Source organism: Harpia harpyja, chromosome 5 (genome assembly GCF_026419915.1).
Source record: "Harpia harpyja isolate bHarHar1 chromosome 5, bHarHar1 primary haplotype, whole genome shotgun sequence".
NCBI classification, from domain to species: Eukaryota; Metazoa; Chordata; class Aves; order Accipitriformes; family Accipitridae; genus Harpia; species Harpia harpyja.
The window spans coordinates 22,451,663-22,466,297 of NC_068944.1; the positions used below are offsets into that span (position 1 = coordinate 22,451,663).

Here is a 14,635-nt window from a genome sequence, read left to right on the forward strand (position 1 = left end):
CAATAGGTAATTTTTTCTTCCCTTCCCAATTGTTTTTATTCAAGACAGGGATGAAGGCCTAGAATACTTAAGCTTAAAGTTTTGGAAAAGGTTTTGGAAAGGAAGTGTGGAGGTAACCTTAGGTGTACATTATTGTTAATGTGTTCTAGATTAATCCTTTTCATTGTGTACATTTTGAAGGGATGTTAGCTTATATGTTTTGGGGGTCTGTCTGTGAAGTTCAGGTAAATCTGCATCTTAAGACACTACTGCTCCCAGCTCTCTCCTGTCTTGTGCCAGCAGATGCCATGTACAGAAGCAGATGTACATCAGCTCCAGGCCACAGAGGTTTTCAAGCATGATAAACCGTAAGCTATGAGCTGTGTTGATTGAGGAATGGGCAAATTTTTATTTTTACTGTTAAAAGAATGACAACTTCTTTCAGAGCATATGAGAGAATGGATGAGATTCTGTCCAATTAATGGGAATTTTGCTGTTGACTTTATTGGGGCCAGACTAGCCTAATATTCCTAACAGGTTTTCCAACAGTGGGCAAATTAGCTAATTGGGGTGTGTGCAGGAATGACAGAATGCTATAGAAACATAGATGGCTAAAATAACATTAGATATGAATTAATTGTTTTTCTCAGAATTAAGTAGCAAAAATTAGCCCTAAACATACACTTCTTCATCTATGGTTTGTGAAATCGGAGTCAGTTATGTCTTTAATATACATAGGATAGCAAAAACTTGGTTACTCTTTTTTGCTTATACTGAACGTCTGTCCATGTTGCGATGTTAGATGACCAAGTGGCTTCAGTCGAACTCTCCATCTATTGGAATTAAGTATATGAATAGGTATTTGTGTGACCAGGGCTTATATGTATATAATGCAGCAACGTGCTAATTGATGTGAAATGAGGTTCTTCTGGTGACCCAGATGGGTGTAGAAGGTCAACACAGGACACTAGACCAAAGTCTTACTTGCAAAAAGATCTAAATACTAAGGAAGTATAACCATTTAGTTAAAAGGCTTTGTGCTTTATAAGACTAAATAACTTAGAGTGAAAAGAAATATTTGAAATAAGAACTTTGCTATTCTGTGATCTTAACTGTGTGTTCCTAAAAATAGTGTGGTTTTTTTGTAAAGAGAAAAAGGAACAAAGAGAACACATTTTGAACTCTGGTATCTGATTAATTTCTGATCCAGATTGTGTTAGCCATGGGTATGCTGCTGGTTATTTGGCACAACTCAGTTTGGAAACTGTAAAAGTTCAGAAAATAATACCTTCCAGCCCTTCTCCATTCCATACCAGCTCTTCTACCCACCCTTCTTAGGAATATTTAAACAAATGTTAGAAAATGAAACAATTCACAGTGGAGTACTTGTGTTTTCATTTTTCTGCTTTAATCTTTTAAGAAGGTTTAGACCTGGAGATCAGTTTTAAAGATGGCTGTGTGAAAGAAAATGCCTCATACTGACTTCAGTAGCAAAAGTTTGAGGAGTTCAGTTTCTGTTTGTTCATGTAAGCTACAGAATACAAAATACTTCTCAAAGTCTTGCCATTTAGGTACCCAAACTGGGGCTCTTTTGAAGATTGGGTCCCAATTTTCTAATCTAGAGATTGTCTTCATGATTCCACTGAGTAAGGATATTTAAATTAATAGAGTAGGGTGAGATATAGAATAAAATATCAGATGATATCAGAAAGTCTACCCTAAGCTTAGAATATATTTTTAGGGACAGATTATCTATTATTAAGTCTTTTATCAATTTAGACACCTCTCTGTCTTACAGAAGAGACAAAGCATTTCTGAAACAAAGTACATCTACCACTAACAACATATGACTTTTCTGAACGTAAACATTTACAGATTGGTACAGAATAGGATAATTCTAGCTAGAAGGTAAAGACAGATCTAAGAAATTCTCATCTTTTTCAGACAGTTAGTCTGTAGATCACAGTAGTATGCCCCATCAGCCAGAAACGTGCATGTTTCATTAAAAATTCCATTATAGCAGTTGGTCGGTCATTTGTCTCCATATAGATCTAAAACAATTATAATAACATTCTTACTCTTTTCAGAACAGATGGAGGATTAAATGTAATACAAGAAATCTGAAATAATGGAAGAGCTAAAAATAGTGACTTATACAATATTGATATGTTTTTCAATGTATTTCTCTCCATTGTCCTTTTATATTTTTTTATCTGCAGGCCCTAATCCTTTAGATATTTATGGAACTCTGAAATGTTATGTACTTCAGTGGTTCTAATATGAACAGCACTAGAGCTCTTTAAAATAGAAATAGACTTTTGAAGTCTCACTGCTTTTTTAATAATCTGTAGCTAAGAATCTAATTTTTTTATAGATAAACTTGAAAAATATGTAGACCATATGAATAAATTTGTACCATGTCTGACCTGTTTGGTATATGTATATCAAAAAGCATGGCCAAAGCAAAATTTCTGGATACCTGTATCCCAGATTCCTTCCAAGGTATACATTTTTTTTTAAAGTCTGTAGTTCTTGAAAGAACACAAGCTTGTAAAACAAGTGGTGCTAACAAGAAATTGAAATTCTTACTGAATGGAAATTCCAAATATATGTTCTTTTTAATTATACTGAGCCATTTTGAGTAAGTATATAAGGCAGTAACTACATATTACATATTATGCATATAAACAGATTTCAAGCTGTATCTTAATGCAGAAGTAAAAGAAATTAATGGATATAATGCATTGATTATAGATCATCTTTATGGAATCATAAAATCATGAGAGTTATTAAAATTGATCAACTTTTCCCACCAAAGCATAAAAGCACTCTTCTGTTTTAGAAAAACATATTTTCTGATGCAAACCCATTCTGTTAAAAACAATAACCAAAAAACCCCAAACCCTACAGTGTTTACATTTGTAGTTTTCTGACCTCCTCCCAATGGCCTATTTATACATTTAAGTAATCTGCATACGCAAGCAACTTAAATGCAGGGAAGCTCAATCTTTAGAATATTTTAACAGACAAAGATACTCTTAAGTTTTCATTCTTCACTAATAAAGATCCATTTTTTCAGGGTCAAGGGTACCAAAAGCAGTGCTTACGGGAACAAACCACTGTAGTGGCATTGCAGATGGTTCAGACAAGAGGATGTAGTATGGCAGAACTCTACTCTGAGAACATATACTCCTCTCTACTCTAGAAATTGGAAATGGTGCTGATACGAGAGCCTGTATAACTTCAGGCAAGAGTTCCTCTTCGAGGGAAGTTACCAGTTAACCGTGGATGATTTATGTCTGGTTTGTACTCATCATCAGCATGACTGGGGTTTACAGAGTAGAGTTTTCAGGACTCTGTCTTTAAAGATACTAGTTGTTCCATTTTGCATACTGTCAAAGCTTGTGTACAGGTTTCTATTGTGTTTAAGGTTGCATGGGCAAAGTTAGGGAGAAGAGTTGGAATTGAAGCAAGAATGTACTGTCAAAAATGTTCTAAACATTGCATTTATTAAACTTTAATACAAATTAAATGCAAATTTGTATATAATGTATTTAGGGTACACTATATTTAAGAACATGTTTTCATTGCTTACGTCAGTAGCCTCAGATGATAATTTGTTGATTTGTTTTCATTACCTTAACCTCCAGCATTTAGAATCAGTGTATAGATTTATTTTTCCTGAGTATGAAAGCCACACAGTATCCATTCATGTAGCTCTATTATGCCAGAAATATCTAATTATACTGGCTCTCTGTATCTAAGCAGCATTTAACGCTTTTTTCTTCACACTCGGGGATCCATCTTCTGTGTATCCCAAATAAACGCATTATCATTCCCCCATTTTCTGCCACAAAATAACTGAAGTTTTCATGAGATCTGCTTAGGACATGAAGGAATGTTTTCTTAGATAGCAATAGGATTTGATCTGATGACTTTGCAAAGATGTAAAACGAATACAAAGTGGCTTCTTCTGTATGGAAAGATAGTTTACAATGGAATGTTTCTCTGTTTATTTCAAAACTTAAGCATTGTTTTTTATTTGTTTCTGTTCTGCTATAAAGCTTGTTTTTTGAGAAAAGACTATGCTTCTAAAGACATAGCAAAGTAGACTTTGTATAGTAAAGCTTAATTCTGCTGAAAGGGTGAGTGTTGTTCCTTCTCCCCTCCTTTACTGCTCACAAAGCTGTCTGGTGAACTTCTGTGTCAATGCAAGGTAAGTGATAAAGGTATTCAGGCAGGAGCAGGGATGAGGGTAAACAGGGAAGAGGAGGGAGCAGGACCTTCTCATTTCAGCTGTAGCGAAATGAGTGACAGCTCGCTCTTAGATAGTCATCCCCTTAAAGTTTGTCTTGTCTGGACAAATCTCATTCCTAAGTTATGTTCTTTTATTCTTGTTGAATTCTTTCTTTTTGAAGGCTTTTCAGGGTGGAGAGGTTCAAGAGAAGCTGAAAAGAATTTAATCTATTTCTCCAGGTAGAATTTACTGTGCATAGAACTATGGTAGAGCTAATATTCTGATTACTTATTAGTATGCTCGATGGTATGTGCTATTTTGTTAACAAACTAATGGCTGTCGGCTTTGATCCAAAGATGATCTATTCTCAGTGTTCTCAGAGCACAGGAACAGCACTCTAACTCAAACCTATTTGTCTATCCTAGGTGATAACAAAAAGAGAGAAGTAATTCACCAAGGCAGTAGGCTTTATGTCCAAGGCACAGCTAAATCATGAGATATTTCCCTATTTGCACGTTAAGGGAAAAGCTAAACGAGATCAAGGGATCAGATCCATGGTGATTTAAGACAACCAAAGTTGTGGTTGCTGCAATTTACTGTCATTCTTTTGCCTGCAGTAGCATTCGTGCAGTGTCTCATTGAACCACTTCATAGAGAGCTGAAGCACCTGAAAATAATAACCGTTTTGAGGCATTTTTTTCTTAACCTTCTTAGGAGCCCTACAATTGCCTCAGTGCTAGGGTCAGTGGAAGAACAGCCCCAGTTTAGATAGACTTCGGCTATTGTGGAGCTGCCTTCTAAGACAGCAGCTTTCTGTTTCACCTGCCATAATAAAAATGCAAATTGTTGCTAAAAGGGGTAATGCCATTCTCTTCTTTTCTCTCTTGCTGTTACCTTTTGCACACACCTGTTTCCTCCATCTTGTTTGCCTCAGATTTAATGGCTTTTATGGCTTTAGGATAAGCCAATTGAGTGAGTTTCTGTAACAAAGCAATTCAGTGGTTTGGTGAGTTAGTTTTGAGTTGACCTACCTTGTCGAACCAATTCATTACATTCGAGCCAAGGTAAGTGGCAGGAGCACATAGCTAGAGTTAGGAGAATGAATGGAGCAGGGCTTGCCCAACTTTGGCATTCCATTAAATACAAGGTGATGAAACACAGCACTTGTTGCAAAGTGTTTGTGAGAAGAAGCCAGGCAACAGAAAGAACCAGACATAACTGCTTTGCAATAACCACTGGTGGTAGACTTGCAGGAGAACAGAATTTGGGGTTTGGAGTTGGGGGGAGGGGAGTGTTTTCTTTCATTTTTTATTATTTAAATTAATCTGACCCTGTTTGCCTCTCATCCAACAATCCTATGAAGCCTTGAATTGTGACAAATTGCTCAGGTTAAGCAGAAAAGAATAGTTATAAAAGACAATAGGTATTTAATTCACAGAAGGACAAAACTGTAACCCCAAAAGGCTATTATGTTTTTGCAACATAGGTTAATGTTTACAAGTATTAGAAGTAGACAATATTCACTCCATACTTATTTAGGTTTATTTTAGATCACTTACTGTGTAAAAATCATCAAATAATCTTTTAAGTTATTGCAAATAATATAAATCCAAAGTATAGGGATAGATTCTGTATTTCATTAGGTGATGTCAGCTAGACTGATTCCATGTTAAGAATTTTTTTTTTCTGTCTTTCTAGTATAGGCTTCTGTGCTAAACTTGAAGTTTTTAGACTGATTGAGTTTGGTTTCTTTCCAAGTATAAATATGAATCCATTTGAAGGCCTGAATGTAAAAATTGTAGGCATTTTTACATTTCCATTTGGTACTTCAGATTAAGGAGTTTTAAATTTAGTTCTTCGGTTGTGTAGCTGAGGCTGTGGAAGGCATTCTTCGTTGAGAGTTGCCTTCTTTCGGTGAAAAGTTCTTCCCTGGAAATGAGTTCTGTTCTCTGATATTTCTCATAGTTTTCTGTGCTTTACTTTTAACAAGACTTTTTCCCCCCATCTGAAGTAACAACATTTGAATATTTTCTTTTTACAAAATGCTTTATTTGATATTACAGCTATTACTGATTTTTTTATTTTACCCAGTAATATTTTAATAGTTCATCCAGATTTTCCAGTAAGGTTTATAACAATCATGGCTGCTGTATTCTTGCTCTTAAAGTGTAAAATAGAGCTTAAACCAGGATTTTGAGATATAAACTTTGTAATGCTGGTGTAAGGTTTCAATCTTTAACTTTCCAGCACTGTACTTGAAACCTTATACCCTTAAAAAGCAGTTAGATCTCATTGAATGCTTCTATTGGGGAGACTTGATTTTTTTAAAAAAACAAATATATTCTAACTTTGTTTCTGGAATTCTTGATCTTAAATCAAATAAGGGAAAAGAGTTCAACTGTCTACTTGGGAAGAAGGAAGGAGTGGCTATACCCCTTTGTGTTTCAGATGAGTTAGAGGTTTGAAGATAACTGGGCTTGTTTACTGGAGTAAGAGTTATGTACGGCTATACACACAATAACAATTAAAACCTACAGTTTTTAAAAGTGCATGACAGACGAGTTTGCTTAAGCTAGAGTTTTGCCATTCAGTCTCCAAAAAAACTGAAATACCTCAGAAATATGTACTCAAAAATGTCGTGACTGCCGTCATGAATAGTTGTATGTTAGATAGAAATGTTTTAATTAAAGTTAACAATTACCCAGTTTAAGAGCGTTAGTAAATGTTTTCAATATGAAACATATGTTTCATTTTCTACTTCAGTAATTAACTTTTCTTTTATCCAGTTGTATGACTTTCTTGTAGATCTCCCATTGTTCCAAGGATGGATTAAATGCAGTCAGTGGGGAGCCCTGATTTGATAGATGTGATAAATTCTGCTAGAGTAGGGATGTCCTATTGTAGAGACTTTTCAATTGGACATGGATAATGCTCTGCAAATCTCACTAGCCTAATTTAAAGTTTTGATACTCTGCTGTATTAAATCCTTTCTTTGGTAATAAAGTTGATGTTTTCAAACATAATTTAAAATACATATTTTTATCTTATTTGGCCAAATTGTGTAATTTTTAGCCATGCACGATGAAATCGCCATCCTTTTGACTCTATAGGACAAGTCAGGAAACCACATTGTGTATTTACTCTTTGTATTTTATATTGGTGTAATTCAGTATAGTTTCCCATTCTCAGTTCTTGAACAATCTAAGCTGTTTAGTAGCACATTAAAATGATGATTTTGATATTTACATTTTACATATCTTTGTTCTCTTCTTTGAGCATGAAATTAAGCATGTAGTTTAATATTTAGGTTCTTTACATTTATCAAAATGTTATATCTGAATTTATTGAGGACTTTAATGAAATAGTATTTTCTTTCAAGTTTGGAAATTTCTTCATTTATTTTAAAGCTGACTTTTCTTCTCCTTAGCTCACTGGCTAGCAGTTTTGCCATGGGTCATAAAAGCTTCTTTGCTTCTCTCCTTTTAAGTTTCTTCAAAGACTTCAGCATATGCCTGATTTTATGACTTGTGTCAAGTTACACACACCAATAAGCTGTGGTGGGATCAGGGTCTTAAAACACTTGTTATAGAAAAGAGGAGGACACATGCAAAAATACTCATTTATAGTCTAACAAATGTGTTGTCATGCTGGTAGAACCGAAAAGGTTTGAAGATGAGAATTTTACTTGTGGCAGATTCCCACCCTATCCTATGAATCTTTAGCATGGTGTAGCATGGTATGGCCTTGTCCATGTCATGAGTCAGTGGTTGTATGTAAGGTCCTTTAAAGTCTCTTCCTGTGTTTCACAGTGTCTCTGCCAGAGTCATTAGCCAAGGACTTGACTGGACTGAATTCCTTGCTGTATGAAGGAGTTCCTGTGTGACCTAAAGGCTCTGAATTTTGGACTGTGACTCATTCATCTGTCTCAGTGAAGGGACTGGCTGTCTACAGAGGTGTGGCAGGTGGGAGCAGCAATTACTTTGGCTGTACTGATTTTTGCACAGTTATATATGTAGTAATGTTTTTGGTGAATCATTCAGTCTTGTATTTAGACCTCCTAAATTTATCCAGGTCTGTTTCTTTTTGGTTGAGTTTTGCTTTGGGTTCAGCTTCTCTGTAATTTTGACTCCCATCTATAACATGAAGATACCAATTTACTTCTTGTGGGACTGTTGGAAGATAATCATTAACGGGTGCAAGGCATTCAGATATTGTGAGGGTGGCAATGTAAGAGCTAGAGAGATTTCCTAGATGGGAGTGGGGCTTTGGAGATCTCTTTACATGCTGTGAGAAGTCCTGTGGTGGACTCATCTTTGTGATATTTAAAAAACAAAACAAAAAAGCCGAAAACTGTACAGCTGTTACTGCTAGACTCTATCTAAAATTTATCCATGTTTGTAAATGTCAGCCCTGGACTACTATGCAATTTATCAGATTGATTAAGAAAAATGAATAGAATAATATTGAAACTCTAGTGGCCACGTTTATCTCTAATCTAATGGTACTCACTTTTTCCTGTCTCTGGAAAAGTTGCATGTTCTTGCTGCTGGCTTTCAAGGTCTCATGTCTTTGGCTGCTGAAAATCTGTACATTGCTGTTCTTCTGGAGTACTCATGGAAAGGTAACTGGCTTTACGTTTACTTCTTTTTTTCAGGAGAGTGGTACTTCTATGAGTTTGGATTTTTCTCTTTTCCCTTCTGTGTTTATTCCCTACATCTGTCTCTTAGAGGTATATTAATCACAGAGGCATTAATTGTTCTAGTCTAAATCTAGGATACTGAATATTATGATCCCTGCTATACAAAGTCATTTGACGCTTCAAGTATTCATTTAAATAATTTTAGATATTTCTTGCTCACACGCAGTCACAATTATTTCCTCTAAACAGTTTCCTTGCAGTTTCAGATGTAATGTATTGCACCTTGGCTAGTAAAGATTTTTATTGTTAAGCAAGCTTAACGATAAGATAGTCAGTGACTGTAATTGCTTTTTTGAAGACCATTATGATAGTGCCCAGTTTAGCAAAAGACATCAACTAGTTCAAGCAGTTTAGTGATCATATTAATCTTCCCTCCTAAAGAGCTAGCTTTGATTATTAATGTTGACATGTGTGAGGAAATAAAAAAAATGGCTCAGAGCTAGTTTATTCTCAAAGTTGGGGAGAAAGCTTTTTGTAAAATATAAAATTAGCATTTGATAGAGACATAACAAAATATTCCTGATTATCTCTTTTTATCTTTGTATTATTTTATTATAAAATGTTTTCATTTATATTTAAGTGATTACTTCCAAATGGTTCTTCCAGAAACACTTTGATGACTACCTGTAAAATGTTAGCTGTACATTTTTGTTAACAAAACTTTGAAACATTTAACATCTTCAGGTAAAAACAGCTTCTTCCTTGAAACACGTTTACTAAGCTTCTGAGCCTATGTGACCAAATAATTGTTTTCAGCTCCTTTAGAATAAAGAGTTTACTTCAGATGTAAAACCTTGGAATTACAGACAGCAGCGGATCATTTAAAGTGACATCAGTCAACTTGATTTCTGTAACTGTCTAAAAATGTTAAAGTTAACTGTTAAAAATGTTAAAGTTCTTAACAGAGTATCCTCTAAGTAAGTCAAAACTTAAAAAAAAAAAATCTTTGAAGATACATACTCAAGAATTTTTAAGTCTTCTGATGTTATACAGAAACTAGTAATTCCTCACTCAAGCAATAAGAACTTAAATGATACACAAGGCAGGGACTGTATAATTACTGATAAAAATGTATAAGTCTGTTTTTGTAAGTGCTTTCATATTTTCTATTTCATACAAGTTGATGGTACATCTTTAAATGAACAAGGCTATGTATTGTATTTTAATGATATAACCTCATTTTTACCTCTGTGCTTCGTTCTCAAGGGGTTTTTTTGAATAGCTGGGCATAACTGATGTTGTTTTCCACTGATCTGAAATTGAATGAGAATAATTATTAGTGCACTGCTTGTTTTGGTTGTTGTACTGCATTAACTGCATGGTTTTTTGAGGTGACAATTCACTACAGAACTCTGTCCTGTGCAGTTATTTCAGTGATTTTTTGTGCATTTGAACTTGTGGCCAAATCTGAAATTCAAAGATTAATTAAATGAAAAAAAAGAAGCCCAAGATGATTTTTTATAACCTTTTTTTTTCCTCTGTCAGAAAACATTGATTGCTAGTAGCTTTTAATTTGAGCAAGAAAACTAAAGATTCTAAAATAAAATGTGCCTGTTTTGGGTAATCTATTAAATACAGATAGCAGTTAAAGAAAGATGCGTGTAGAACATTATAGTTAATGACCTGTATTCTTTCACCAAAGTGGTGTAGGTTCTGTTACCAAGTCAAAGATACCCACCTAGAATTTTACAGGTTACTTACAGACCTTCAAACCACTGAATCATATTTACTGTTTTGAAAATCTTTCAACAAGCTGCTCTGCCATCTCAAAACCCACTCCCTTAGAAACATATATCTAATTTCTTTTGAGGATATATGTAGTTGTATGTATATCCAATAGATTTTTTCTTGTTTTTTAGAGAAAAATTGGATTAACATCTTTTTTTCAAAATATGTATAAGTCCTGATTTTCTAAAGATTATAGGGTATCCTTGATCTGTCTCTTAAGAATGCTGAATATTGCTGACTGTAATCTTTTCTGTATTTTATGTGGGATACTTTTACTAGAAATAATTCTAATTCAGTTTGTAGGTATCCTGTTAGTTCTCAGAAGTAAGGTGGATGAGAACAACGATAAATGAAAAAAAGGAAAAGAAAGATTTTTGAAGTAACATTCTTAGAGGGAACACCATTTCTGAGCAGTCAGAGGTATAATGTTTAGGTAAGTTAATTCAGTTGCCATCTGAGAGAACTGAAATTGAATGTCTGAAATATAAGACAGGAGACAAACAAATGGCAATAAAGAAGCTGAAATTGCTACGGGGAAGATCTTGTGATAAAAGGAATCTGCAGAAATCAGATGGTAGAAGTGGTATGTGAGGATGAATCTGGAAGGCCTTCCCAAGGAGGAATTATCTTATATAGTGTTCCAAAAAAAAGAAAAAACTGTCACCAGATGATTAGTTTGACTTTGATGGTGTCGTGGTTTAACCCCAGCCAGCAACTAAGCACCATGCAGCCACTCACTCACTCCCCCCCACCCAGTGGGATGGGGGAGAAAATCGGGAAAAGAAGCAAAACCCGTGGGTTGAGATAAGAACGGTTTAATAGAACAGAAAAGAAGAAACTAATAATGATAATGATAACACTAATAAAATGACAACAGCAATAATGAAAGGATTGGAATGTACAAATGATGCGCAGTGCAATTGCTCACCACCCGCCGACCGACACCCAGGCAGTCCCCCGAGCAGCGAATCCCTGCCCCCCACTTCCCAGTTCCTATACTAGATGGGATGTCACATGGTATGGAATAACCCGTTGGCCAGTTTGGGTCAGGTGCCCTGGCTGTGTCCTGTGCCAACTTCTTGTGCCCCTCCAGCTTTCTCACTGGCTGGGCATGAGAAGCTGAAAAATCCTTGACATTAGTCTAAACACTACTGAGCAACAACTGAAGACATCAGTATTATCAACATTCTTCGCATACTGAACTCAAAACATAGCACTGTACCAGCTACTAGGAAGACAGTTAACTCTACCCCAGCTGAAACCAGGACAGATGGTGATGCCATTCTTGAGTTCTTACTGAAGTATACAGGCAGAATTATTTAAGCAGATCAGTGCTTTTCTGTCTCTGTACTTTAAGAATAAGGCCTTATCTGGAGACTTAAAATATTCCAGATTTAATTGGAGAATTCTGTGTGTATAAAGTGCTTGACTATGAAAAGAATGAAACAGGCTTGTAGGAATATCCGTAGATTATGAACATGTGATTGGAAAAGGTATTGCATATTGCAAGAATTTACATGCAAACTTTCATGTTTTGGTGGGTTTTTTTGTCTACTTTCTCTAACTTGCACTGATTAATCAATATTTTTCAAAATACCTCTTGCAGGTGTAGGCTTAAACAGGGCAGTTAGTTTCTCTAAAATTGTGTCCCATCTGGCTGTTGTGCTTCTCACTTCTGTTGTAGAAGTTCAGAGCCCACAGGAACTCTGAGCATGGGTTTTAGAAATAAAAGCAAATTAAATGTGAAATATAAAAGTTGATGGAAAATTTTAAGTTTTGTCTTCTCTCTGTGCTTACCCTCCTCTATTTTATTTTATTACTTACTAATTTATTTACATTTTGGCCCTGATGTTGTCTTTTATATGCTGAAACATTCATGTTCCCTCAAGTCAAAGTGCTTCTGTTCCGTAGAGCTGGGTTAACAGGCCTGTGAAATCAGAGTATAAATTCCTCAGCATTTGAACCTTTGAAAGCTGAAATACTGTGACAAAGTCCGGAGCCGCTGGAGCCTATTAGCAGGGCTGTTAGCTTGTGGTGAAAGCAGCGTACCCCGAAATGTCAGGCAGCGGGGCTGTTGCCGAGAGGTAATTAAGAGCAATTAGCCGGTCTCCCTGCTGGGCGGATCGCTATTACCTTTCTCCTCTTTGCACCCCCCCCCGCTGCCGCTGCAGGGCAACGAGTTGTGGCAGTGATGATGCCCTGAGAGCGTGTGTGTGTGTGTCCGTGCGGGCGGCGGAGGCGCGGGGCCGCGCTGCGCCCCGGCCCCCTCCCCGCCCCGCCGCATTGTGGAGGGAGGGACCGCGGCCGCAGCTGCCTCCGCCGCCGTGCGGGGCCAGGAGCTGTCCGAGGTGCCGAGCCGTGCGGGGCCGGGAGGTGTCCGAGGGGCCGAGCCGTGCGGGGCCGGGCAGCACCATGGTGTTCGCTCCAGGTAAGGGCAGCCGCTTCCCGCGCCCAGCCGGGGGAGCCCAGCGGGAAGGCCCCGACCGTGCCGGAGAGCTGCTGCGGGGGAGGGGGTAACGGCTGAATCAGAGCTGCCGCCCAGCAGGGACAGGCGGTTTCAAAGAAGACGGCTTAGCTTAGGATGGGTTTAGCTGCGGAGCCGGAGGTTATGAGGGTCACCCCGGTGGTGCCCACCAGGGACAGGAGCCTCCTATACGAGCGTGCAGGGGACTGTGCTTGTCAGACTGCGCAAAAGGGTCAGGAAGGGGGATGTGGCCTTGCAGTGACTGGAGAGCGAGTCCCCACCCCGGCACCCACACCGGTGGCTGCCAATGAGACACCCTCTGAAACTCATGGAGATATTTTACAAATTTCCTTCCACTCCCCCCCCTCCCCCCAAGTATTTGAATGGAAGAGAACAGAAAGTTTGTTCAGTCCAGTTTTTACTGGAACAAAATTGGGGACTTCAGCAGGAGCTCATGTCTAATGCAAGACCTCACTCTATAAGGGTGCAGAATCTGCTGTGTAGTATATATGTGCTACACCAGAGAAGAAGGGAAGCTATAGAGCGTCTGCATTGTACTTTGTACATTCTGCTGGGAAACAGGCAGTTTGTTGTTCAGAAAGGGATGAGAGGCCCAGTAGCTCCAGGTTATAAACGTAAGTCATGCATAATATCTTCTGTAGTGAAATGACTTGAAATTAACTTCTTTAAAGATGTATAATTGTCAACAAAAATAGAAAAGGGAAAGTAAAGGCTGCAACATGACAATGAGTGACTATTAATGCCTTTGTTTTGCAAAGCTAACAGAAGTTTTGTCTTCCTTTGAAATTCTATATCCAGTCTGTGAAGGGATAAGAATCCAAAAGCTTTATACCTTCATTAAAAAAAAGATCTTGGGGTTGACTTCACTAACTCAACAACTCAGCAAAGTCTAATTTTTTGAGAAATTAATATCCTTTTTCAACAATCAGAAGTTCATTTTGTCTCTAACTGCCCAGTTGCTGTCTAATTTCATACTTTCCCATACCTCATGTTCTGAAATTGGGACCAAGTTATCTCTCTTAATAGAATCAGCCACTGGTTTTTGTAGTACACCTTTCAGTATTAGTGGCTCTTTTCTGAACTCCTTTTATCTGACGGTCTGTTACCATTAACTGTACTCATTTTCGAAATGCACCATGGGACTGGAATACTGCAGGAAGGGTTTACCTCTAAAATAATGAAAACATGCTCATCTTCCTCAAAGGCTGACAATGAACAAGCCCCAAATCTCATTAATAACTACATGAATTGTTCTTTTCACAACTCTAATCCATACAGAAAAAAAAAAATCTGTCTTGTATAGTCATTTTTCTTCAGTCTGCTTTTATTCAAAGAAAAGCCCATGGTTTCCTTGTAAATGTTGTCATAATATATATAGGGTAAGTGGGAATTTGTAAAAGAGATAATAAAGCAATCAGAGGGGCTTGACAATCTCTTGTATTCAGAAAGAGCAAGGCTGAGTAGATTGCATTATTTTATTGCTTTTCTTCACTGTAAATCAGCCCTG

General features: G+C 37.1%; 1 protein-coding gene across 3 annotated transcripts in view; it reads left to right on the top strand.

Moving 5' to 3' along the window:
* Positions 1-14,635, top strand: part of AKAIN1 (A-kinase anchor inhibitor 1) — a 33,284-nt gene that overhangs the window by 1,789 nt on the left and 16,860 nt on the right. The window contains exons 2-4 of one of the 3 annotated variants that reach the window (XM_052786951.1): positions 45-4,455; positions 8,026-8,178; positions 8,747-8,837. In XM_052786951.1, the coding sequence (XP_052642911.1) occupies positions 8,780-8,837 (58 nt within the window). In that variant the 5' untranslated portion in view covers positions 45-4,455; positions 8,026-8,178; positions 8,747-8,779. Of the gene's footprint in view, positions 1-44; positions 4,456-8,025; positions 8,179-8,746; positions 8,838-12,620; positions 13,072-14,635 lie in introns of those variants that run through there. The other 2 variants (XM_052786956.1, XM_052786955.1) reach the window with 2 other exon arrangements.